At 38.6% G+C, this 26775-nt stretch overlaps 1 protein-coding gene, 1 long non-coding RNA gene and 1 pseudogene across 3 annotated transcripts; 1 reads left to right on the top strand and 2 right to left on the bottom strand.

Moving 5' to 3' along the window:
* Positions 1 to 4053: 4053 nt before the first annotated feature.
* Positions 4054 to 9662, bottom strand: LOC133730188 (beta-glucosidase 12-like; annotated as a pseudogene).
* Positions 9663 to 18823: 9161 nt separating this feature from the next.
* Positions 18824 to 22346, top strand: LOC133734706 (uncharacterized). Of its 2 annotated transcripts, XR_009858528.1 has the most exons (9): positions 18824 to 18974; positions 19092 to 19187; positions 19598 to 19754; positions 20012 to 20093; positions 20265 to 20318; positions 21043 to 21098; positions 21277 to 21367; positions 21632 to 21783; positions 22071 to 22346. It is a non-coding gene; the product is annotated as an uncharacterized LOC133734706 (long non-coding RNA). The 2 variants fall into 2 exon arrangements; XR_009858527.1 differs by lacking the exon at positions 19598 to 19754 and having other exon boundaries at positions 18839 to 18974.
* Positions 22347 to 23395: 1049 nt separating this feature from the next.
* LOC133729304 (uncharacterized) lies at positions 23396 to 26127 on the bottom strand. Its single transcript, XM_062156801.1, has 3 exons — positions 24598 to 26127; positions 24050 to 24099; positions 23396 to 23701 (listed from the first exon to the last, which is right to left on the bottom strand). Exons 1-3 carry the CDS (start codon positions 24718 to 24720, stop codon positions 23458 to 23460), a joined length of 417 nt encoding a protein of 138 aa, XP_062012785.1. The 5' UTR covers positions 24721 to 26127; the 3' UTR covers positions 23396 to 23457.
* Between the last annotated feature and the right edge of the window lie 648 nt (positions 26128 to 26775).

Below are 26775 nucleotides of genomic sequence, written 5' to 3' on the forward strand. Positions count from 1 at the left end.
AGCCAATTCTATGTAAATGAAACACTTGAGATTTGGGGAAGAGGTGGCACCAGGCGGAGTTACCCAAACAACGATCAAGTCTTTCTTTGATATGAAGCCTACCATGCTGATAGCTAAATTAACCAAGTAAAATCAGGACCTTGGAAATTAAAATCCTGCAGCTGAGCCTGGTTAATAAAATCATGAAATAAGGCCATACGCCATGCTGCCTGAGGAATACCCCCCCATTTCTCATAATGCCACAGAGTCTCATTAAAGTCACCTAAACATAACCAGGGAGCATGGTGAGCGGGAAACCTATTATACAGAGCACGCCAAAAGGAAGTTTTCTCATTAACATGAGGAGTTCCATACATCCAAGTTATCTTACAAGAGACTGCTTGTTGAACAAAAGTAACTAGTGTATGTACATAGCTAACAGAACTACTAAGAACTACAACTTGAACCGACTTATCCCAAAACAAAGCTAGACCACCACCCGTATTCACAGGATCAACAACAAAAAGATGGTCATACTTCAGTTCAGTTTGCCAAGAGTTCAGAACACTTTCCTGTTGCCGAGTTTCCATCAAGAAAAGCAGAGAGGGCCGATGTTGTCGATGAAGGTGACGAAGTGAATCTCCTGTCAAAGATGGCCCCAATCCCTGACAATTCCAAGACATGAGCCTCATTGTGGCCGTGTGATTGCACCGGACCAGTCACCAATGTCGATTTCGGAACCACGAACAATCTCAGAAGAGATCAAGGTGGTTTGAGAATGAATAGAGAGATCGAGTACAGTGAAAGTAGATCGAGGGGCGGGCTTCAAAACAATTGCCGAAAAGTCCGGCGGAGGCGACGGTGGAGATGGGAAAGAAGATGCGGATTGATGGGTGTAAAAGTGTAAACTTGATCGAAAGTGATAGATCAAATTGAAGTGGATGTGGATCTAAGAATAAAACATAGGGAATGGTCGGGAAAGATGGAGTACGGATAAAAAAAGGCTAAAATTGGGGCGGTGGCTGTTTGTTGGTGGCGGAGGAGAGTGGTGATGAAAGGGTAGAGGTCAGTAGGACCTGGGTTGGCTCTATCCTAGAGCGAGACGCTCTCATCCAAGAGAGAGAAAGGTGTTCTAATCGGGGCGGTGGCTTTTAGCTGGTGGCGGAGGAGAGTGGTGATGAAAGGGAGAAGGTCAGTAGGACCTGGGTTGGCTCTATCCTAGAGCGAGACGCTCTCATCCTAGAGAGAGAAAGGAAACACTCTCATCCTAGAGCGAGACGTTTTGGACTTTGGACTCTTGGACTTTTGATAGCTACTCCCTTTTTAAGTTTTATTTTGGAATTTGGGACATGGGAGCTTGGATAATCACGTGGGTCATCAGATTATGTTGAGATGTTGGTCATGCCTTTATATGTCTCTTTTGGCATTAAATGTTTCTGTTTCTTTTTTATTTTAATTGCACCTTCTTCTATACAAGTCTGTTGGCAACGTTTTCATGATTCAATTTTATCAATTATTTATATCTATATATTATTAAAGTATTAGATTAAGTGGCTTATAGCAAGTGCACCCATAGTCAAGAAAATGCAAAGTCGAGAAGTCAAGAATTCGACCAGTCAAGTTACTATTCACTGCCACTGGACATAGGTTTACACCCGTTGTTTTTCTTGCCCGGTCAACACCGTTTACCTTTCACTGTTCACACTTACTGTTCACCAGTGGTTTCACTGTTTAAATTTACTGTTCATTTTTAAATGATTTAATTATCTCACCGTTTTGTGTTAAAAATCAGTAAGTACAAATATAAAGGTCATAATTTTAATAAGAAAGTATCTCACAATTTTACAATAAAAATCAATAAGTACAAATATAAATATCGTTGTAATTACATCATTATTTATCAACTAATTAATTTAATTATAACGAAAAACAATTATTACAATTAAAACGATAATATAATTACTACATTATTTATCAAGACATATTTTACTATAATGTATCAACAAATTAAATGATTTATCAAAAAATATAAAGTTCATAATTTTAATAAGAAAGTATCTCACCGTTTTACAATAAAACTCAATAAGTACAAATATAAATATCGTGGTAATTACATCATTATTTATCAACTAATTAATTTAATTATAACGAAAAACAATTATTACAACTAAAACGATAATATAATTACTACATTATTTATCAAGACATATTTTACTATAATGTATCAACAAATTAAATGATTTATCAAAAAATATAAAGTTCATAATTTTAATAAGAAAATATCTCACCGTTTTACAATAAAACTCAATAAGTACAAATATAAATATCGTGGTAATTACATCATTATTTATCAACTAATTAATTTAATTATAACAAAAAATAATTATTACAATTAAAATGATATTATAATTACTACATTATTTATCAAGACATATTTTACTATAATGTATCAACAAATTAAAAGATTTATCAACAAATACATACCTCATCAACCGCATTAGAACCGCTCTTGTACCAATTTTTCGCTTGCCTTAATGCACAATGCCACTCAAAGAGTTCAATCTTGTGTACTTTCCACCTTCCCTGCAAAGATTGGGCTGATTAGCTCTTGGGCCAATTTGCGTCAAAGTGGCGCTTCACGCGCAACCATAATTCATTTTTTTTCTGATTTGTGCCCACAGCCGGACATTGACTTACAACTTTCCAAGACTTGCACAATTGAACATCTTCCTCATCCGTCCATCTCCTTTAATCTTGGGTATCTTCACTTTGATCTCCCTCTTGTCCGGCCACTGGACGTGTGTTTCCCCTTTGTTCGGCCATAGTGGATAATGAAAAATATGGATGATGAGAGCTATATGAAGAGGAGGAAAGTGTAACTATGAGCTCTAGTATTTTGGGTGTGAGATGTTAGAAAAAATTGTAGGTATTTATAGAGAAATTTTTTGTATGATTTTTAGAATTTTTTACGTGTTTTTTTCTGCCCGTTTTCTTACCGTTAGCTATATTACATTCATATTAATTCCTAGCCGTCAGATCCATTTTTACTGTTCTTTTGGTTGGCCCAGATTTGTTGACCGTTGGGTTCAAATTCCCAAAGCAACCAACGGCTAGTTGCCACGAGCACTGCCCTGCCATTAATTGTCGCTACGCGACAAAAAACCGATTCAGTGACTGTGATTCGTTCGTGCTCTTCACGCCCTCTCTCTGTCGCGTCTCTTTCTGCTCTGGCCCCTGTGACGTCAGCCACGATTGACTGCGGGCCGAGCTGGCAGCAGGCCCAGCCTGGGCAAGACAAAAGGCATGGGCTTGGAATTTTTCTTGCCCTTGGTCAAACAAAGCCAAAGTTTGCCGGGGCAAAACAGGCCCGAAGGAAGGGAAAAAAGGAGCACGCCCAGGCAACATTTCGGAATGCTGAGGTGGTGCCCGGTCAAGCATCGATCGGTGCACTTGCTCTTAATGGGGGCATGTATGTTAACTAGAAGACAAAATGTTGTATTGATCATCTATTACATTCATTCTCCCCAAAATTTGAGTGGGCGCATCAGCCCCCGCTCGCCCCCTCCTAGTCCGCCAGTGTCTCCACCAATTTCGACGCATGTGCGAGGCCGTACTTGCTGCACGCGACAGTTTTGAGGGCGTTTAAGTCGATATTTTGGCCTCGCATGGAGAGGTCGACCATGGAGCCGACGATTTTGGCTATTGCCCGAACGTGGTAAAAAGAGGAGGAGGAGAGAGCTGGAACTGGAAGAAGAAGAGGTAAAAAGGAAGAAAAAATAAAAAAAAAATAAAAAAATAAAAGAAAGGAAAAAAGAAATTAAATAAAAAAGAGTTAGTGAGGGTAAAATAGACATTTCAGCGTGAAAAGGATACCACATCGGCAATTTAACGGAGGATTTGACGGAAAATCAACAGCAAGGACCTATTGTGTGAAATTAAAGAGTTTAGAGAGTTTTTAGGTGAAATTGAAATGTTAGGGACTGAAACGTCGACTCCCTATAAGTATAGAGAGTAAACAATATTTTGTCCTAAATATTTTATTAAACATGATACTTAATATGTTTAATGAAAATATTATAGCTCAAAAATCAATAACTTACCATTCTCAGTAATGTAAATAAGTGGATCATTATACTTTGTCTTTGTGTAGAGTAAAAGGTCTCTAATTCCTTTGGGATAAACAAATAGCCATGGTGAAGCAGCCTGAATATAAATTATATAATGATGGAGATTTTTATGAGTTACTGATCTATGTACATAACTACAGAACAAGTAAAACAAGAAAAGTTAAATTTATGCTCAAGTACTTGTGGACCAATTGGGACGCCATTAAGCGCAACTTCAACAACAAATTAACATGATTATATTCATCAAAAACTTACTATTATTAAAAGAAATTAAAACTTGCAATTGCTAGCTCTGAAATTGATTTGTAACTGACATGATTGAGTACCACGAGTGTCTGTCAAGTAGCTTGCATTTAAAGAATTGTTCTGAGGTGTATATGTTGCAGTAATTAAGTAGTATAGTAATTTAGTCCAAGAAAATCAAATGATTCGATTAGTAACTTGGATTGTTTTTTTGTTAACTTGGGTAATCGGTTTCCGACGAGAGATCGAATGTTATGTGGATAGTTTCCATTTGTCAGAGGATCCTTGAACCTACAACACAGGAATTCAAAGTGTATATATGTGAACTTCAAATAGAGCATGCATATCAAACTTGATTTGTTGCCCGCAACTTAATATATATATTATGTTGATAAATTAAGTCATGACGACACTGCACGGCTTAAGCGAGTCAACTATCTTGAACAATGAAATATTTTCGTGTACTAAAAGTAAATGTTCACTTGTTAGCTAGCAATGAACAGCTAAGTGAATTGAAGATTATAACAGAGAATTGAATCAATGTATACATAATTGTAATGCAGCTAGTTTGTTAATTAATATTCACCATCCAAACATAAAATCTAAAGATCGTACGGCAGCATTTCTGTGGTGCGTTGCCTCTGAAATTGGAATGAACCAGTGAGCACAAGGTTACTCCTATAACTCCTTTTCGAAATGCCTGAAGATTTTCATTATTTAGCTATTTGGAGAACTAGAAGCACACTAAAAATAAATAAAATTAAACAAGACCTAGTCTTGACATGATATTTCTGCTTGTACAACTTCACCGCAGCTGCATGAGAAAGGAGTAGGTGGCGTGGCACCAAATATGGTTCAGTACTGGAGTCCCCGCCGGTGCAGTTTAGCTTCTGCCAAGCAGAACACCATCCTAGTGCCAACGATCTGCCGGCATAACCACGATTACTGAATGTCCATGGCTCATTTAACGTGATCCAGTGCTTTACCCGATCACCAAATTCCTTGTAACATAGCTCCGCATAGTCCCGATCGAAAATGCTTGCTGTACATACATCCAGCATATATACATGCCATATATATAATGGTCTTTCAAAGCATGTAGGTCATTGTAGTAATTGATAGCTAACCGGCCAACAAATACAGGACATAACCTTTTCACTTGCACAATGCATGTTAGCTTAAGAAACCGCCATATTCATCTTCTAAAGTCTGGGGAAGATCCAGTGGAAGAGGGTTACAAATGGCTTTAGACCTGCATTATTATGAACTTATAATTATGAGTAACAGAAAAATGTTAATTAACTAATTAGTATGCCCACGCGTTGCTGTGGGTTTATTACCCGCTTGTATTTTATCAGCAAATGCAGAGATATTAGGTCTTTAGCCATGCCATTACTGCTAAAGTAAATCTAGAGATATTCAATCAAATATCTAAAGAGTAATCACTATCTTGGATTAGTCGGCCCAAGGCTTATCAAATGCTACTAATCACGTTGATTAGAAACCATCAAAATGAGTGATGTTCCTATTAAAAAACCTAAATAACTTATAATATGACAACTATTTGAAACTCATTGATAATCGACGTACAATATAACAAAAGGTACAATGTAGAGAACTAATTTTTGTGCAAACCTTATATACAAAGTAAAACACAACATATATATATATATATATATATATGAATTTGTTTTTATATTCTTTAGCCTACCAAAAGATTTGGTCTCATGGCACGATGCACCGGCCTCTCTCTGTTAACAAATTCAAGATTTGTTGTTTTACATGGTCATCAATACAAAACTTAATTACCTGGGAAAACATAAGACATGATTGGGGAGCAAATTAGAACAAAACCAAGAAACTCAAAGCCAGTAAACCTGTGAAAAAGCATAATGCATTTACACTAAAGAGGTAACTTTCCGAGCTGGGCAGAATGCTATTTCTGGTAGCATATCAGTTGAAATAGGTGGATGTCAGTACTTGAAACTGCTTGGTCTTGCTCAAAATGTTATAGGAGGAGAGTCACCTAAGAAGTTTGAGATGCTTGGGAGTTGGGAGCATGACAGATATATTTTTTGGGATAATCAGGTGTCAGGGTTTATTCCTAAGGAGCTTGGAAATTGCAGTAGTCTTGAGGTTATGGTTGTAAATTACATTTGTTCCCAAAATGTTTGTGTAGTGATCTGTAATTGTAAATAACAAAATCAATATATAGCTCTACAAATGATAATGATTTCTTGCTGGAGATTCTGGTTTTTGAGGGTGGTGTGTTTCTGCATCTGCAAAAGAACTTTGTCAATGTCAGTCCCCACAAATACGAAGCATATATTAAATAACTATATTTCATGAACAGCACAACTCAAGTAAACCACTTATCCTTTTCAAGGACATAGAACATGGATCAAGAATTTATGAATCCTAACAACTTTGCAGGTTTAACAAATAGAATAGTGATAGCAGAAAGCCTTTGTAATCTCACAATTTCAAAAATTCCATTTCAGAAGCGCTAAACATAAATATCAAATGCAGTAATGAATTAAACTCAGTAATCAAGGTTGTCAAACAAAACATATCAGAATGAAACAAAAAAGGCTAACACTTGGTACCCACAAAAACGGGAAGCGATACACAGAAACAACCCAAAATCAGACTTGATGATCAAGATTCAAACTTGATTGAACTACTCACCACCCACAAAGGCAAAGCAGCATTAATCTTTTGTGAGACTATAAGCAAAAGCAATCCATGCCACATCCAAGAAAATTGAGCAATCCACATTATGAATGGAAAATATGAAGTTAGGATGCAGTTGTTACCATGGAAGAGGCACTTGCATATTGTGTTCCATACAGATTAGCAGATCGTTGTTCTTCTTTTGTTTCAGTTGTCGAAAACAGGGTGGACATGCTTGGTACCACTGACCATTATGTGTTACAAATCTGGAGATTAAAGCCCTGCAGTAGATATATTTGGGATGTAAACAAAGTTAGATGGTTAATTTGTTATGTTTCAATATGTTATGCACATAAAAGCCACCCAAAACAAAAAAACAAAAACATGAAATATATTAGGAAAGCTACCAACTCTTACTAAATCATATTGAATTCCATAGACTGACAGAACAAAGCATACTTGATCTGGATCGCATGCCAAATAGTACTAAATAAGACAAAGAAATGATTAAAACTGTTGGAGGAAAAAAAAAACTAAAAGACCAAAGCACTCAAACACACAGCAACTTCAGAATCACTTCAATTTAAAAACATGATAATTCTACATATTAGCAACAAAAAACGCTAGTGCAGTATAGGCTTGTGCAAATCTTTACAAAATAAGCATTCGAGTACATATGCAGGAAACTAAATCACCTGCATGTTTTCTTTGGATCAACAATTAAAATGTAAAACCTCTCAAATTAACATCTCACCCATAAGGATACATAAATATTCAATTTGGACAACTTCTGAACTTTATAAATATATAAGGAAGTTCAAAATATGCTAAAACGTATGGGAAGGAATCGCTCACACATCATTCTTCAAAGTATTAACAAAGCAATCAATCGTGCTTTTGTAAGCAGAAGAATCTCCAATCATTCTTGACTTAACCTGAGAAAAGATGAAGAGTAAGAAAAATAAGTTAATCTGAGGTCATATGCATCTAAGAATAAATTCAAATAAACAGGTACGTGAAATCAGGTTATTGATCCAATACCGATTAAATAATACAGGAACTTCTTCAATTGGATTTGGTTTGGCATAAGAACATACCACAGGAAGTTATTCCCTCTTTTGATAGTTTAATTGCTTACTTCTGAATATCTTCTTCTTCTTCTCTCCCTTCTTCCTCTACTCTCTTCCCTTCTCTCTCTCTCTCTCTCTCTCTCTCTCTCTCTCTGTGCAAAATCCAATTCCCAATCAATTAATAGAACAGACTGAAGCAAACATGCTCCTTGTGCTAAGTGCCAAGACAAAAGTCTTGTCTGCCACACTTGTATTTGTCATCTCCATGAGTTTTGTCTGCCACACTTTGTGTTTGGCATCTCTATGCTTTGTAGTTTATATATGTGTTATCCTTTGTAATCCACAATCAAATCAATCAAGCGATATCATTTTTCTTCATCAATCACTCCAACAAAAAGACGAATGCTTTGCAGTGAAATTAAGGAACCCAATTCCCAATCAATCAATCAATCCAACAACAAAAAAAGAACAAAAGAAAAAAAAAAAAAAAAAGTGCTTTGCTGTGAAATTAAGGTTTGGGGAGTAAGGTTTTCACTTACTTTTCTTAATTGGAATATTAGGAATTACCAGTTGATTTTTTTTTTTTTTTGAAAGAAGCAGTTTCCAAATCGAAATGTGAATGCCAATTTCAATCAGACGATATGGTGATTAGAAAACACTAAAAACAACAGTAAAAAACAAAAAAAAACAACAACCAAACCCATGGTCACAGTATCAAGGTTAGTTCTGCCCACAGCTAGGCTAAGTCTAGGCTTTTTCGGAGAGAGTCCAAGATTATCCATGTGTTTTTGTCTCACACCAGCAACCTGTGAACTGTCATTTTCTCACTCCCCTCATCAGAGGAAGGCTCCAAGCTACGACCTCCTCCATTGGCCTCCAAAACTATAGAAGGACTAAACACAGCCAGTTCATCCCAACACTGCCCTCAGTCTCTGGGATACTGCCAGAGGTACCTTCATTACTCCTTGCAAGCCGAGTTTGAATAACCCTACGAGTTCGAGGCTTTAGAGTCGTTGCTGGCATGATGGCCTAGCAATAGGAGTACAATCTACCTTTACCAAGACGTGTTCCAGATTGCGTCGTGCCGGAGAAGTGGTTTCTCTCAGAGCCTCCACCAACGGCGGACTTGAGCATGGAAGTCCGACATGTGTAAGGCGTCCACAATCATGACACCGACCATACATGTTCTCGAAGAAGTATTCCAAATCAAGGTGCAAACCATCCTCCACCGTGAAACACCTTCTGAAGACGACCGGTTGTAGCAAATCAACTTCTACACGGATCCTAATTTGACCCGCATCGAACTCCACCGTGTCCTTTTGTAGATATCTTCCTAGGGCACAAGCCAGACGGCAAAGACACTGTCAGAATGAAAGGTCGGAGGAAGGCCTTTGACCTTTACCTAAAAAGCTAGGGTATTCAGGGGAACTGCACTAATCTGACCTACCCCATCATACGGTGTCAAAACTACCGGAGTCTGATTAAAGCTCCAAGGACCACCACGAAGAATCCGATTCTGATCAGTAGGATCTGATAAGGTGAAAAGAAATCGGTCATCGTGCTCCTGCATTGTATATCTGCCATGTTAGGAATTTGACCTAAAATTCCTCTTGCGGAAGCAGACAAGTGCAAAACAATATAGATAAACGATCGAGAAAACAAACACGAACTTGTTAACGAGGTTCAGCAAAGAACTTTGCCTACGTCCCCGGGCTGCTTGGGTTTCACTATAGAATAAGAAGAATACACGAACAAGAATACAAAGATCTCTCACAAGAAGTTCTCACCAACTCTCAAGACCTCACTTGCTCTCTCTGTTTAATGCTTCAAAGACTTGATCTACTACTACAACCTATGCCCCTATTTATAGATATCTAACTAGACCCTATAAGACATTGGAAACCTATTCCCAATAGACATAGAAACCATTACCAAGTACGATTATGTAAGCAGGTAGGAAACAATCAAAACTCCTCTTTGATCAAGGATTAACAAATCCTTATCCTATGTGGAATCGGATCCACACACCCAACAATCTTCCACTTGGAGCCGATTACACTAGTAGCTAACATTCTTCAATACTCTTCAATCATAGCCAACACAAAACCCATTATCACAGCCAACATCTCCTTCTTCAAACTTGGAGACCAACTGAAGCTAAGCACAGCTTCAGTTTACTTATTGACATAGACTTAGTCAACATATCAGCAGGATTCTCACTTCCTTGAATCTTCAACAATTGCAGCACTTCATTCTCCACGAGTTCTCGTATGTAGTGATACTTCATAGGAATGTGTTTAGTCCTTGAATGAAAAGCAGGGTTCTTTGCCAAGTGAATTGCACTTTGACTATCACTGTACAATGCACAATTCTCTTGCTTTTTACCCAATTCCTCCAACAGACCCTTTAGCCACACCATCTCCTTACCAGCCTCTGAGACTACTACATACTCGGACTCCGTTGTAGACAGGGCCACTTGCCTTTGCAAATTTGAGACCCAAGATACTGCAGCACCACCCACAGTGTACACATAACCAGTAGTACTCCGACAAGTATCATGATCTCCTGCCAAGTCTGCATCAACATATCCTTGTAGTTCAGCACTACCTCTCTTGAAACAAAGAGACATATCAGTAGTACCCCGAAGATACCTCATGATCCACTTCACAGCCTCCCAATGTTGCTTTCCTGGATTACTCGTGTACCTACTCACAACTCCAACTGCATGAGCAATATCGGGTCTAGTACACACCATAGTATACATTAAGCATCCAACTGCCGATGCATAAGGTACATTCTTCATATATTCTTTCTCTTTTTCGCTCTTGGGTGATTGTTCCTTGGACAATTTAAAGTGAGCTGCCAACGGTGTTCCTACAGCCTTTGATTCATCCATATTGAATCACTTAAGCACCTTCTCAACATACTCCGCTTGTGAAAGCTTCAGAGTACCAGCCACTTTATCACGGATAATCTTTATACCTAAGATTTTCTTCGCCTCACCCAAATCCTTCATCGCGAACTGGTTTGACATCTCTTTCTTCAACTTCTCAATCTCATTGAAGTCTTCCCCAGCTATCAACATATCATCCACATACAGTAAAAGAATGATATAAGATTTGTCAAACCTCTTAAAGTAACAACAGTGATCGGATTGACATCTTGTGTAGCCACTCCCACACATGAAAGCATCAAACTTCTTATACCACTGTCTTGGGGCTTGTTTCAAGCCATAAAGGCTATTTTGCAGTTTGCATACCAAGTCCTCCTTACCAGGTGCTATAAAACCTTGTGGTTGCTTCATGTATATGACCTCCTTCAAATCACCATGAAGAAAAGCAGTCTTGACATCTAGCTGCTCCAAATACAGACCTTCAGCTTCCACTAAACCAAGCACCACCAGGATTGTGGTATGTTTCACAACCGGCGAAAATATCTCATCAAAATCAATTCCCTCCCTTTGCTGAAAACCTTTCACAACCAACCTTGCCTTGTAACGTTTGCTCCCATCAATTTCTTGCTTAATTTTGTAAATCCACTTGTTATGCAATGCTTTCTTACCTGTTGGTAACTTAGCTAACTCCCAAGTATTGTTGGACATGAGAGAGTCTATCTCATCTTGCATGGCACCCTTCCACTTAGCAGAATCTTTATGTTGCATAGCCTCATCATAACTCACGGGTTCACCACAGTCAATTAACAACAAATAGTTAGCACAAGGCGAGTATCTATCAGCTGGTATTCCTTTAATACTTCTTGACGATACTCTTGGCACAAAAGGAGGTGTCACTGGCTCATCACTAGGAACTTGTTCTTCAGGTTGTGCAACCTCAGGAGCTTCTTGTTGTTGTCGTTCCTCCCCATGATTTTCCTTAGACACATCTTCATTGGACAATTCTTCCAACCTTGCAAACTGTCGATCTTTTCTTACAGGATTTTAGGCTCTGCTGCTTGCCTATTCTTGTACATCACTTCTTCATTAAAGATGACATTCCTGCTCCTTACAACTTTCTTATTCTGCATATCCCAAAACCTATAGCCAAGCTCGTCACCGCCATAGCCTATGAATATGCACTTTTGAGACTTGGGATCCAACTTGCTTCTTGCACCGGACTCAATGTGAACATATGTCACGCAACCAAACACTTTTAAATGCGATAGGCCTATCTCTTTTCCACTCCATTTTTCCTCAGGTAGGAGATGTTCAATGGTACTGATGGTCCAAGGTTAATTAAATAAGCAGTAGTATTAACCGCATCAGCCCAAAACATGTCTGGCAATCCTGCGTGTATCCTCATACTCCTTGCGCGCTCATTCAGAGTCCTATTCATGCGTTCAGCCACTCCATTCTGATGTGGAGTTCCGGGAATTGTCTTCTCCATCCTAATCCCATTCTCTGCACAATACTCTTTGAAATCATTACCACAGTATTCACCTCCATTATCCGACCTCAGACATTTGATCTTCGACCCGGTCTCATTCTCTACGATCGCCTTCCACTTCTTGAAAGTATCAAATACTTCCCATTTATTTTCCAAGAAATAAATCCATACTTTCCTTGTGGAGTCATCAATATAAGTCACATAGTACTTTGAGCCACCTAACGAAAGCTCCGGTGCAGGTCCCCACTTGAGAAACTAACAACCTTTTGCTTCCTTTGGTGGAGTCATCAATATAAGTCTCTAGTTTTGTCTCTTTTGGTGCCTTGCCACCCTTGAGAAACTAACAACCTTTTGCTTCCCAAATATGCAGTCTTCACAAAGCCCAATCTTCACTGAGTCCACACCATGTAGTTTACCCTTTGACTGAAGTACACCCATACCTTTCTCACTGATGTGCCCAAGTCTACGATGCCATAAGTATGCATCTTCATTTTTCTCAACGATCGCAATGCCTTCATTGTTCTCAACAATAGCAACAATATTCAAGGTCGTATAAAGTGTTCCTATCTTGATTCCACGAGCTAACACCATAGCTCCTTTACACACCTTCCACGTACCTTTCTCAAAGGTAGTGCGACATCCTTCATCATCCAACTGACCCACAGAGATCAAATTCCTCTTTAACCGCGGTATGTGTCTAACATTGGTCAAGGTCCATGTTCCACCATTTGTCAGCAAAATCTTCACATCACCCCTTCCCACAATCTCCAAGGCTCCACCATCAGCAAGAAACACTTTGCCAAAATTACCACGTCGGTAATTCACCATGAGCTCTTGTTGTGAAGTTGAGTGAAATGACGCTCCAGAGTCTATGATCCATGACTCCAATGATGCTTCAGTAACGCTTAGTACAAGTGCATCCGAATCACACTCAGTTGTGTTTGCCATCTTCATTGTCTCCTTCCACTGGTTACAGTCTCTCTTGACATGTCCAGATTTCCCACAATGCCAACACCCATTGGACCACTTTCCTGACTTGGACACGCTTCGGCCTTTTCCAGGTGCCCTAGACTTGGACCTTCCACGATTGTTGTTTGAGTTCTTGTTGAACATTCTACCTCTATTTTCTATAGAGAGTGCAGAACTTGAAGGATCTTCAAGGTTATTTTGTCTTCGCGTCTCTTCATTCAGAAGAATGTCACGCACATCATTAAACTTCAGCTTCTTCGTAGTCCCAGCTCCACTACAAATCGAGTTCACAGTCACATCCTAATCCGAAGGCATGGAAGTCAACAACACCAAAGCTTTGATGTGTTTGTCGAATTTAACATCCACCGATGCTAGTTGCTCGATAATATCACCAACTATCCCAACTTGCTGGCGAACAGATATACCCTTACCCATCTTCAAAGTGAACAGCTGCCTCATCAAGTACAACTATTGAACGGCATTTGGCTTCTCATACATGTTGGACAAACTATCCATCATCCCCTTCAACGTAGTCTCCTTGATAACAAATCGCCGTACATCATTCGAAAGCGATAGTCGAACGGCTCCAAGGGCCATCCTATCCATCTCGACAAATTCTTCCTCCTTCATATCTTTTGGGAGCTTGCCCTCTAAAGTCTTAGCAAGCTTCTTCATATTCAAGTAGTCCTCGATTTGTGACCTCCATAGGCTAAAGTCATTACCGTCGAACTTATCAACCCTCTTCTCAACGTCTTCTATGCTCATTGTTTCCACTCTAGAGCCTGAGCTCTGATACCACTTTGTTAGGAATTTGACCTAAAATTCCTCTTGCGGAAGCAGACAAGTGCAAAACAATATAGATAAACGATCGAGAAAACAAACACGAACTTGTTAACGAGGTTCAGCAAAGAACTTTGCCTACGTCCCCGGGCTGCTTGGGTTTCACTATAGAAGAAGAAGAATACACGAACAAGAATACAAGGATCTCTCACAAGAAGTTCTCACAAACTCTCAAGACCTCACTTGCTCTCTCTGTTTAATGCTTCAAAGACTTGATCTACTACTACAACCTATGCCCCTATTTATAGATATCTAACTAGACCCTATAAGACATTGGAAACCTATTCCCAATAGACATAGAAACCATTACCAAGTAGGATTATGTAAGCAGGTAGGAAACAATCAAAACTCCTCTTTGATCAAGGATTAACAAATCCTTATCCTATGTGGAATCGGATCCACACACCCAACATGCCATTCAAATGCCATGCACGGAGAAACATCCCCATGAAGGACCTTTTCTTGAAAGCCTTCGCTGTCAGCTGTTTGCCCACCAAACACGTCTGCAAACACCGTAACCATTCTCCTATAGGTGGTCGAATATCCACCAGTTTCCTACCATCGGCCAAACCAAGGGAAGCAGCAAGCCTCACCGCCATCTCATCCATGGAATCCATGATCGTTGAATAGGGTTCTAGGAAATTTAGGGTTTTCCTCTCTCACATACCTTTGGTTATGCTCGCATGCAGTGGCTAGGGTTCATGTCAACTACTTAACACTATTTTAGGAATTAATAATTGTTACAATAATAGACGATGTGATGCCCCGGAATTTCGTATTTATTTTCCGGAAATTAAATTGTGGTTATCGGACGGTTTCGTGGCTCGTGGATGGAGTGGAAGTATTTCGGACCAATTTTTATTCGGAAAGTATGACTTTAGGGGGTTTGCAAAGGTTGACTTTTGAAGTGTTGAGATTCTCCGAAAACTTCCTTCACGAAAGTCGTAGAGCGCATCGATACGAATTCGTGGACATGTAGAACGCGAGAATCGGAGTTCGTATGAAGAAGTTATGGGCTTCGGAAAAACTTTCCATTTTGGTATAAAAGGACGAAATTTTCCGGAAATTGCAAAGAAGGCCAGATTTCCAAAAACGGAAACCCAGCTCTCCCCGAGCCCGAGTCGCACCAGCCACTTCGCCGGCGTCGTTCTCGCTCCTCCGGCCACCGTTTGCTTCGATACAAAAGTGGGTTCTTATCGCCTCAATCCCCTCTAGAGGTCTGTGGAAGGATTGAAGAGAGATTCGAGCTGTGGAGGGAGCTACATCGACTGGAAGTGGTCGCTTTGGGGATGAAATCGCCTTGATCGGAGTCGGAGATTCCGGCCACCTTTGCCGGTGGTTCTTGAGGGCTTTTGGAGCTTGGAGGACGTTGATGCTTCCCACAAGGTGGCTTGCATCGATTCAACTCGTGGAGGCCGAATTTTGGAATTGAAATTCTAGGGTTTCAATCGGTCCGGTTTGTTCTAAGGTAAAATTCGATCGATTGGTTTATAATTGGACTTTGTTGTAGTTATGAAAGTTGAAATTGGGGTTGAGATGAAGAACTTTGGTGTTGGAAGTTTTGTCAAATTCCGAGTTTGGTTTGGCGGCAGTGCCGCCACCACTGTGGTGGTGTTTTCCGGCGGTTTCCGGCCACCTCAGGGATAGTTTCTGTTTCTGAGTTTGATCTACTCGTTGATACGAGCATTTCGATATATTGTTTGTAATTTTTGGAGATCGTATGAGCATGTTGTGATTATTACGGTTTCGGACCGTTCGATGTTTCGATCCGTGAGGATTTAAGCATCGGATCGACTTGTGGCTTGGACACATCGATCGTGGAAGTGTTCCAGAGACTTTGGGAGGTCTCGGATGTGGTTTCGCCTTGATTGGCGTCACCTTGGGAATTTTGGTTCGATTTAGGGTTTCGAATGTTATTCCTTGTGATTCGTTAACTGAATCAGAGTTGTGTTTCCTTAGGTACTTGACGAAGTATTCTTTGGACGACTATTGTGATTGGCTGCTTTGTTCTGTATTGAAGACGCAGCGGGAGTTTCGAAGTGAGTAATCTCACAAGGTTCATTTACGAACGGAATACCTTTATCGTTTTCAGAGTTATAGATTTAACTGCAAACTATAGTTGGTATTAGTAGGCATTCCTGAGAGGATGACTACATTGATATATATTTACGTGAAATATATATGTTTTGGTGGTTTGTGGATTTATGAAAACAATAGGCATGAATGATGCGTTTTATTGTTTTGGGTTGTGGCTTTTGGAAAACAAATGATTATGGAATTGTTGAATTCGATTTGTTTTGAAAAGCGTTGGGATTTGTGTAACATTTTGGGTCCAGTGCGATTCATTTAATGTTTTGCTCCAAGGGACTGTGCGGCCCGAGGAACGAAGGTCTATGACCTTGGATTGTTTTGTGTTATGGCTTTTCGGAAAACAATGATTTTGGAAATGTTGATTTCGATTGTTTTCAAAAGCGTTGCGATTTGTGTAATGTTTTTGAGTCCTGTGCGACTGTTTTGATGATTTGCTCCAAGGGACAGTGCGGCCCGAGGATCGAAGGGCTATGACCTTGGGCAAAATATCAGGTAATCACGTCTTTGGCCGGACGAGTGGTTACGTTCAGTTAGAGCTCTAGTCTGTCTGCCATATAGGTAATTCATGGGGTAACGGGAATTGGTTATTGATAACTCATGACATTACGTGTTTTTAGGGAACAAAGTGTGAGTTGCTTCCTTATTAACGGTTTTTAAGGGGACAAGGTGCAAGTTGTTTTCCTTATTAACGACTTGGTACGATTTGGTACGTTTTGGTACGTTTTGGTACGTTTTGGTACGATTGATAGAAATCAAGGTGTGAGTTGCTTTCTATGTTATTTTGATAGAAATCAAGGTGTGAGTTGCTTTCTATGTTATTTTGATAGAAATCAAGGTGTGAGTTGCTTTCTATGTTATTTTGATAGAATTCAAGTGTGAGTTGTTTTCTATGGTACGTTTTGGTACGATTGATAGAAATCAAGGTGTGAGTTGCTTTCTATGTTATTTTGATAGAAATCAAGGTGTGAGTTGCTTTCTATGTTATTTTGATAGAATTCAAGTGTGAGTTGTTTTCTATGGTACGTTTTGGTACGATTGATAGAATTCAAGTGTGAGTTGTTTTCTATGGTACGTTTTGGTACAATAGATAGAAATCAAAGTGTGAGTTGCTTTCTATGTTATTTTGAATGTGATTCGTGTGGGTTTATCCCGTGCTTTGTTTATTGATTTAAACGTGATTTGTGTGAGTTGTTTCCTCGATCGAAACGTGCGGGCTTTTATCCCGTAGTTTTGTGCGAGTTGTTTTGAGTTACTCATACGGGCTTGCAAAAGCTTACCGGGTTTGTTGTGTGACAACCCGGTGCACCATTCCAACGGTGTAGGGGTTAATCCTGCAGGGTAGGATAATCGGGGCTGAAGCCGAGGTAGCTTGTTGGCAACAGAACAGGTAGGAAGCAATTGATTGGCTTTGCCATTGTTATGACTTCCGCTATGTAGTAAACTCTGAGGAGCTTTTGCGTTTCATCTTGTTGTAGACAATTTAATTCGTAAGCTTATGTAATAAATGACTCTGTGGGCGGGTCAATATTGACATAGTGGGTTCAGGGCATCAATATGTATGTTGTATAAAGGGAAAAAGTTTTCCAGGTATTTGGTATTGATGGCTGAACGTTCACGCATGTATAATTATGGGGTTATATATCGATTTTTAATTGTGTTAAAAATCAGGGGCGTGACAGACGATTTGCATTAGACATATTTAACTCGGCTCAATTTTTGCAAACATATATAATCCAAATTAAGTACTTTAATATTTTTTAACTCGGCTAAATTTTTCCAAACATAGTCAATTCAGGTGTAAATAAATAAAAATTAAACGGTTTGATTGTTAAAATATAACTAAAAAATGAATCCCAAATGCAATCCTATAAAATGCACAAAACAAAATTATCAAGTGCATGCATGTGTATATTTATATTCAAGGAAATATATTCCCTTATTTTTTTAATCAATCCATCAATGAGTGTCATTAATAAACTCATGCCAGAATGACCATTACATACCCCTCCACTATCATTCAAAGATAGACAAGAGGTTGTAGAGGTATCACATGGTACATAGTACTAGACCATTCATTAGACATCCAGTGCTCACTTATTCAAGTAAGCCTATCAACTACGATAAACTAGGACAGAGTTATAGGCTAATGCAAAAAAATTACATCTTTTCCATGCCCTTCACTAAGTTTAAACGCATTATCAGCAGTAAACTTCACTACAAAAAAGAATTGCAATGGCTTCATCAAAGGGCCACGGCGCAGATTTGCCGTAGCTAATGGTCCTCCTTTAACGACTGCAATTACTGCTGTCGCAAAGACATGAATAAGATGCGACAGCTTTGCATTACCGTCGTTTGGGCTTATATCAATTGCAACTGTATATACATGCCGTCGCATGTACTTATATCAATTGCGACAGACGGGCAGAGCTAACAAGCCGTCGCTTGTTTTAGATAATAAGATGCGAGTATGACGGAAAAAAAAATAAGAAAGAAAAACGATAAAACAGATCCAGATTTGGTTTCCTCTCTCGTTCTCTTCCTCTCGTGCAGACACACAGAGGACCTCATTCCCTTGTCATCTTCCTCCGTCTTCCTCTTAGGTAACTCATCTATCTTCATCTTCTTATTCCTCCTACTTGGGTCTCTTGAATCAATTCTAGAAAGTGATACTAACATCTCCAATTGCAAATTTGGCCAATGGTTAATATGTGATTCAGGGGTGGGCTAAGACATTTGGATACTGGCCAACATAAACCCTAACTTTCTCTTCCTGTGGATTGAAGTTGGCTGCGTTTGAGTGTTCGCAGCACGAGGTTTGTTTTTCACTTTCCTGATTTTTGTTTTGTGTTTATTTTTTTATTTTCATATAGAACCTAATAGCAAGAGTAGAGAATGATTTTGATTAGAAAAATTGATTGTTTTTTTGTTGGGACTGATTGCTTTTGGTGTGTGGATTGAGCTCAATAGAAGAAAGCTATAAGGCGTAGTGGTAGAAGATTTCTTTTATTATGGGACTGAATAGAGGGAAATGTGGTCTTTAACATTCTTGCTCTTGTTTCCATTTGGATAGAAAACAAGTTTCCTGCAAAAACGCAAAAGTTTATGAGAATATACACAAGTGTTAGGTCTTTGTGTTTTGCTAAAGAGAGACAGAATTATACCATTTGTATCCTCCAGCTTCGAATTCCCCTGATTCATATTTCTCCAATGAATTTTTGTTCAGCACCGAAAGTGACTCTGCAGTGCATCCGTAATCAATCTCAAAACACCTGCAAGTAACATTAGCTACTGCTTTCAACACATGCACAAGCACAAACACAGATAGAGAGAGCAGCATAAACACAAACACAGCTAGAGCCTTGGGACTAAATGCTTTCTTGGTCAGCTTTAACAGATTTCTTTTATTATGGGACATGTTTCTTTTATTGCTTTAACAAATCAAAGAATTGTAAGTGTTTGTGTATTGGGATTAATGTAATGAAGTATGTAATGACATAGGGGCTGAAATGAAGGGGATGCATGCCAGAAAAGCTCAAGTGTTGACTAGTCGTGTCCACTATATAACTAAAATTTACAACATCTTTTTATCTTGCACTTGCACCACCTCATGCTGCAATGCCCTTACTTTATTTTTCAGGGGGTGGGTGAGTGGGATGGAAGAGGTTGGCAACTAGTGAGCATGAGCCACTGTAGGAGTCTTCTAGATCTTTACAGACATGGTAGGGGGTGTTGCATGCTTACTGCACATTGAACTTCAAAGGCAATTTCCATTATGCTTTTCATTACATGCCGCATTTTGTTCCTTTTAATTTCTTACCATTTCATGTTTGAGTTATTTTGGTGAGACACATCCTGTTTATTTTGTTGTGTCCTTCTTCTTCGATATGCAGGTTGGGGCTTCTTTGCTTCGCTTTATCAGAGGTAAAGAGTACAGAGTTCAACATGTAAGTATATTGCACAATTACTTTCTCATATGTTGTAATTGGTGTTCTGTTATGTTTTGGATGTCAGAGGATGTACTCAGAAAATGATTAAGATGAGATAGGAGTGAAGATTAGAATCTCATTGTCAAAGAGGGAGGATTCCATTAGTAATTAAGATTTAAAGTTATATTAAAAGTTCAGTTATATTTTGTCTTGAAAGCCTTAGAGGAAATGTAAGCCTTTTATCCAACATTTTTTAAAATGTTAGAAGTAGTATCTACCTCTTGTTTCTACAAAGTGTTTAGCAATTCATTGTACCTTCCTTATTTTAGGAGCGCTTTCAAGTTCTTGATTGCTTTCTTGCTGGTATGTTCACTACTTTCAAAATGTGATATCCTTTATAATTTGTTGGTTAAAATTTAAAACCTTGTGTGAGCCACATGTTGTGACTTATTACTCCACTTATCAACATACGATCTCATGTGCTTAGGATCAAGTCAATTACACATGATTGATATTCCAGCTCCATTATATCATAATTTGCTACATTGTTTCCTTGAAGCCTAAATCAAATACCATTATGTTTATAGACTAGTTTAGCTTTCAGTGTTAATGGATGGTAACACTGTTCAGGAACTTTTTTTTTTCAGTAATAAGGCTTCTTGGTTGAGCTGATTTGATTGAACTGGTTTTGTAAGAGAGTCAGATATTTAACTTCAATAATATCTGTTGTTTTTTTATGCAGGTGATGATGTGAAGGAAAAAAAGCCCAACCCTTCAATTTATCTTGCAGCCGCCAAGGTAAACAATCTACATTTTAATTTGACATTTGTGAATGTGAATATCCACTTCTTCTACCTTCACTGCACATTTCTAAATATCAAAATACTAACTGCCTATGCCTCACAAAGACTCGGAATATTATGCAGTTTGTTTTTGTTCATTACCTTATGTTGTTCCCTGATGGCACACTTTGCAGGTATTTCAAAGGTTCTGAGCTTCTTGTTGATTTACAAGATTATGACTATTCTTTGGACTTGTGGAATCTTGGTTGTATGTTTCCTGGAATGGTAAGTATTTCTCCACATTTTTTCCCCGTCATCTAATATATTAGATACTGCTATATTATTGTAGTTTTTTGCTGGTATATTATATCATCCCCAATCAACCCCGATAGTATGATCTTATGATCTTTTACTTTGGTCGGGGTGCACTTCAATATCTGCAATGACTTTTCTATCTACAACTAGTACTTTATATGCAAAGAGAAAGTTTATCTTAGTATTGCAAGGACCATGGATCGTGATCTGTTTGCCTTCATCCATGACTGGCAGATGGCAAGGAGGTTCATAATTTGATACCATGTCAAGAATTGAACTGCTGTCTTGTGATGCTTATGCATGAGCCTTGTTCTATACAAATATTTAGTAAGAAGCCATTTTTTTATGGACGTGATAACTATGATCAACTAGTGAAAATAGCAAAGGTATGTATGCCATTCACAATTCTGTCATGTATATATGCTTTTAGTTATATTATATGGTCAATCTAGTGCCTTTGTCCTGTTCAATTGCTTCATGTGCCATCACTCTCCTAGAAGCAATTAGTAGTTTAGTCGATTTTTGTGAGTGGAATACTTTACCAAAGGCCTTAGTAATTGAACTGCCAATAATGTATTGGTGTGCTATGTTGCATGTATCTCCCATTGATTTTCTAGCTTTTTTTTTATTTTTCTTTAATGAATGCTTGACGAATTCTAACTTTCTGTTATAGGAGGCTTGCAACAACACTAGAGTAATTGGTTCGTGAAGTGGATCGAGGAAGATTCCTGCAAAGTTTATCTTGAAGTAGAGCAAAATAACTAACTTGTAAAACTCAAGTATCTTGTAAACTTTGGTAGAAGCTTCATTCATGAGGAAAATTAAAATGTAACATTTCCTTTTATGTTAGGGTTTAGGGTTTAGGTGAAGGTTTTATGTCCCCCTCGCAGTACAATCTTCTTCATAAAAAAAAATAAATAAATAAAAAAGCTTTATTCCTTTTTGTATAGCTTTTATCCAAAAAAAAAAAAAATGGCATGCATATTTGCATGCCAATTTTTTTTTTTATTCATAAATAATATTTTTGCCGTAGCAAATGACTTTTGGCGACGGCAAAAAACTTCAGTAGCGGTTGGTGGAGTCGCCATTGGTATTTGCGACGGCATTTTTTAGTCGCAAAACTCTTACGACGGCAAATGGTTTGTCGTGGCTAATAATCTTGCGACGGCGCATTTGCCGTCGCAAATACTATTGGCGACGCCACCATTCGCGTCGGAAGCATCGCCGTCGCAGAGTCGTCGCCAATACTCTTTTGCGACTGCAAAATGGGCTTTTGCCACGGCATGGCGCCGTGGCTAATGCAATTTTTTTTTTTGTAGTGCTTGGTTCGTAGAGTCTGATTTTGGGAACCCAAAGGTTGCACATGCTGCTTCTTTGGCTCATAATTTGCCAAGGATTTCTTTAGCACTAGTTGAGCCCATTTCCAAGCTATCCAGCCCCATGGAGAAATCAAACCCAACCAATAAATCCTAATTTGGGCCTCAAGTAAGCCCAACACCACAGTCAGATCTGCTCTTGACACCCAAAGCCTTTTTGGTACCTCGACATTTCTCCGCGCGACCAACATCGGCCCCCATTTCTACACATCCAGCGTCGATTGCATCGCGCCTATCTTGCCATTACCGATCCAAAGCCGACCCTCGAGCCATGTTGGCCTACACTACAAAAAAGAATTCGATTGACCACGGCGCAAGGCCGTCGCCAAAAGCCAAATTGCCGTCGCAAAAGACCAACGGCAACGGCAAAATTGCTATTTGCGACGGCAATTACGCCGTCGCATGATTTTTGGCGACGGCATAATGGCGACGCCATCAGAAATTTTGCTGTCGCCAAACGTCATTGGCAACAGCAACATTGCCGTCGCAAAAGTGCATATTATTGATTAAAAAAAACCTAGCATGCAATTTTGCATACCAGATTTTCTTTTTTGAGCAAAAGAAGCCATATAAATCATAAATTTCATGCCTTTTCACATTATTTCTCACCAATCTTGAAAAATACAAAAACATTCAAAAATTGAAATACATAATGCTGACGCCCAGTAGGCTAAGTATCATGACCTACGAACTCTTGGCTATTGAGGTGATTGAAAAGCTTCTTTGCCTTGATGAGCCATATTCAATTGCTAACTCATAAACCTTGGACGTTGTAGCAGCCGATACTTGATAAGACTCATTGTTTTGACAAATCCCCTTGATTAATGCATCTTGTCCCAGAACATATCCCTTGGCAACCATTGTTTTGAAAATAGCCGCAGCAACAGTTACTGCCAGAGCTAGAAATGAACTGACTTGTGTGAATAGCCTGCAATTTTATGTAAATTATGTTAAGCTATAGAACATTGTACCACTAAGCAATAATCAGAATTCAAGCTAGATGATTGAATGTTCTTTCATGTATAGAAGAGGCAACTATGCATGCAAACATTAAGGCAAAAATCTTTGATCTAGGCATGTCCTTGTAAGGTGCACCCCCTTACTTATAAATATAGTGTTGGCAATAAATGACTTTGAAGTTGCTTTGTGACAATTACAATCTTTAAGTTTCTTGATGAGAATTATATGGGATTTATAAAACCTGAGAAGTGCCATCATTTGGATTAGTATTAACACCCACAGAAGAGATAAAGAAAGAGAAGAAGAGATAAATTACCTGCATCCTAGCCTCATCCTGTTTCCCAAGACCTCTCCATATAGTTCAACCTGAAACATGATACCATTAGAAACAAAGGGGGTAAAGGTAAAAGCAAGAAATATGTCGAGGAGACTAGAAGTAGTCCTTAAAATCATATTGCTCCCATGATACCACTACTAACAAATCATATAGCAATTAAATACATATAAATGCATCAATAACATATCAATCAAAATCTGAATCAGAAGCATTCCTATATCTTATGAATTCAAGAGGGAAGAGAAAAGCAGTTACTGCTCACTCCAACTAATGTTATGATTTTACTTTATGAATAATATATTTTTACATGAATTGCTTCCAAACAAACATGTAGCAAATAACTGCATTATACACATCATATACACCTAATTCAAGCCAAAGTGTAGATACCACTACTGCCCATGATTAAATTAAAAATCAATACTAAACATAATATGTAGAAAGAATAATTAAGTAAATAGCAGAGCTGCACAATCCAAAACCAGATTCTTTGATTATCTAGATAACAATAAAGATATGAAATATACCACAACAACAGATCCAAAGCCAGATGACCTATCACCAGTCGATGAAATCCTGGTAACACTACTGAAAGTATTTTCACTACAGTTTTCATTTGCTTGACCAGCTTTAGCTACACCTTTTTCCATGCTTTTGGCTGCAATCTCTGGCCTGTTTCAGAGAAGAGAGAGAGAGAGAGATCTCTGGCCTGTTCAGAGAAGAGAGGGAGAGGGAGGGAGGGAGAGAGAGAGAGTGTGTGTGTGTGTGTGTGTGATATATATTACACACAGATGTGCCTACCTTTTATAAAGTATACAAGAGTTACTGATAGCCATACCCCTTTGTGGATTGAGCCAAAAAAAAAAGTTAGTAATTTTAGAAACCAAAACTACAAAGAAGTTAAATAGTTAAAAACTCATGTTTGTACACTTTGACCAATTTTACTTTATAGAACCAAGCAAATGGGCTGGAGATTCATCCATAATCTCCACAACATTCATCCACTTCAACTGCTCTTAATTACTGTCATGTAGACATTACAAATGAGAAACTTATTACGTATAATGGCCCATCATATTTCCCAAGGCTTCAAGGCTTTTTCTTTTTTTTCCAAGGCTTCTTAAATATACACTTCAATTTAAATCTTCAGTATGATCACTAAGCTATGTATTAAGTTTTCTTTACAACAGGCAGATGTAGCACCATATACTAACTTTAGGTACGCAGGTTTATTCATGATATGTATTTCAACTAATATAACAGTATAGAACAGTCCCACAATAATGGCAAAGCAATAGTAAACCTCCAAAATTCTAGTGACCCCTTGTCATTAAGCTCCAGTATAATCGTGCAATTTTCTGACTGGAAGTAAATATAAGTCGCAAAATGTTATCTTAATTGGTTTCACCATTCAGTCAATTATCCTCTTAAGTTAAACTGATCTAGTATTCAGTCCAGTAGGAAGCCTGTCTGGATTATCCAAGTGCTAATGATCATACCTACACAATTAATTAGAATTGAATTGAGAAAAGAAAACAAATATCACTTTCAGACATTGGTGGAATCATCGGTCCCTTCTGTTTCTTTATCAGTGTATTTTATAAGAGTGTTCAGTACGTGATTACTTATCCATGTTCATAGTTTACAGATTATCATTGCCCGAAAAGAACTAAACTTGAATGTAACTACACCATTCTAAGCTTAACCAAATCAAAACCTCTAGCATTGCTTCACAACAAAACTGGCAACGGAATTGAAACAATGAAGCAACATAACCATCCAATCACTTTAACAAGAAAATAACCAGAAAAATTCAAAACAATTTCAATTACATTATCAAATTCAAAGCTTCAAAGCAACAAAGAGAGTACCTTAAACAATCAGTCCGACTCCTCCGCCTCTAGTTATCCATGACCCTGTGCCCATTTCTATACAAAACATCCATGAATTGAAAACTTACTCTCAGTTATGAAGGCGTCTTTCTTTTCACTAGGACACCTTCATCGTTCCGCCGCCAACCTTCACAGCAGCCGGCGTAAAGAATTAGGTCCAGCAACCTCAGCCATACCTTTGCCTCAAAACACTATCGACCGCAGATATTTCCCTAGATATGATTTTGAGCATCGATTCAATATGTCAGAGAAAGGAACAAAAAAATGAATCTACGCAGTCCAACATCCCGATTCAATCACCATTGATTACAAGAACCCTAATTTGTCATCTGAGAATAAATTACCAGAAAAATTGCATCAGAATCTGGCAATTTGTATAATTTGAGCATTGACAAAAGAATGTCTAACCTCATCGAAGAAGAGAGTTCCAGAGAAAAGGCATCGAAAATCAAAATCCGCAAAAATCTGAGTGTGAAGTCGCGTCGAGGGAGATGAATTGTTGTGGTTTCGGTCGATTTGCCCCAAAATGAAAATTTAGGGCAAAAACGGAGGAAAGAGCGAGTTACTAGAGACAGAGATGCAGAAGTGAAGCTAATGGAGAGATGTCGATGTTTTGATGCACAAGAGGAGGAGACGACGTCGCTTAGCAGTAAAAGAAGAAAGAATCATGCGACGGAAGCCGGTTGCAGTCGCAAACCCAAGTGATTTTAGCAACGGCATCTTATTGCTGACGCAAACTTATTATGCTTTTGAGACTACACGTTTTGCCGAAGCAAATATATGAGCTTTGGTCAATTGCCGTCGCCAACAATG

This window comes from Rosa rugosa, chromosome 2 (genome assembly GCF_958449725.1).
Source record: "Rosa rugosa chromosome 2, drRosRugo1.1, whole genome shotgun sequence".
In the NCBI taxonomy this organism is placed as follows: Eukaryota; Viridiplantae; Streptophyta; class Magnoliopsida; order Rosales; family Rosaceae; genus Rosa; species Rosa rugosa.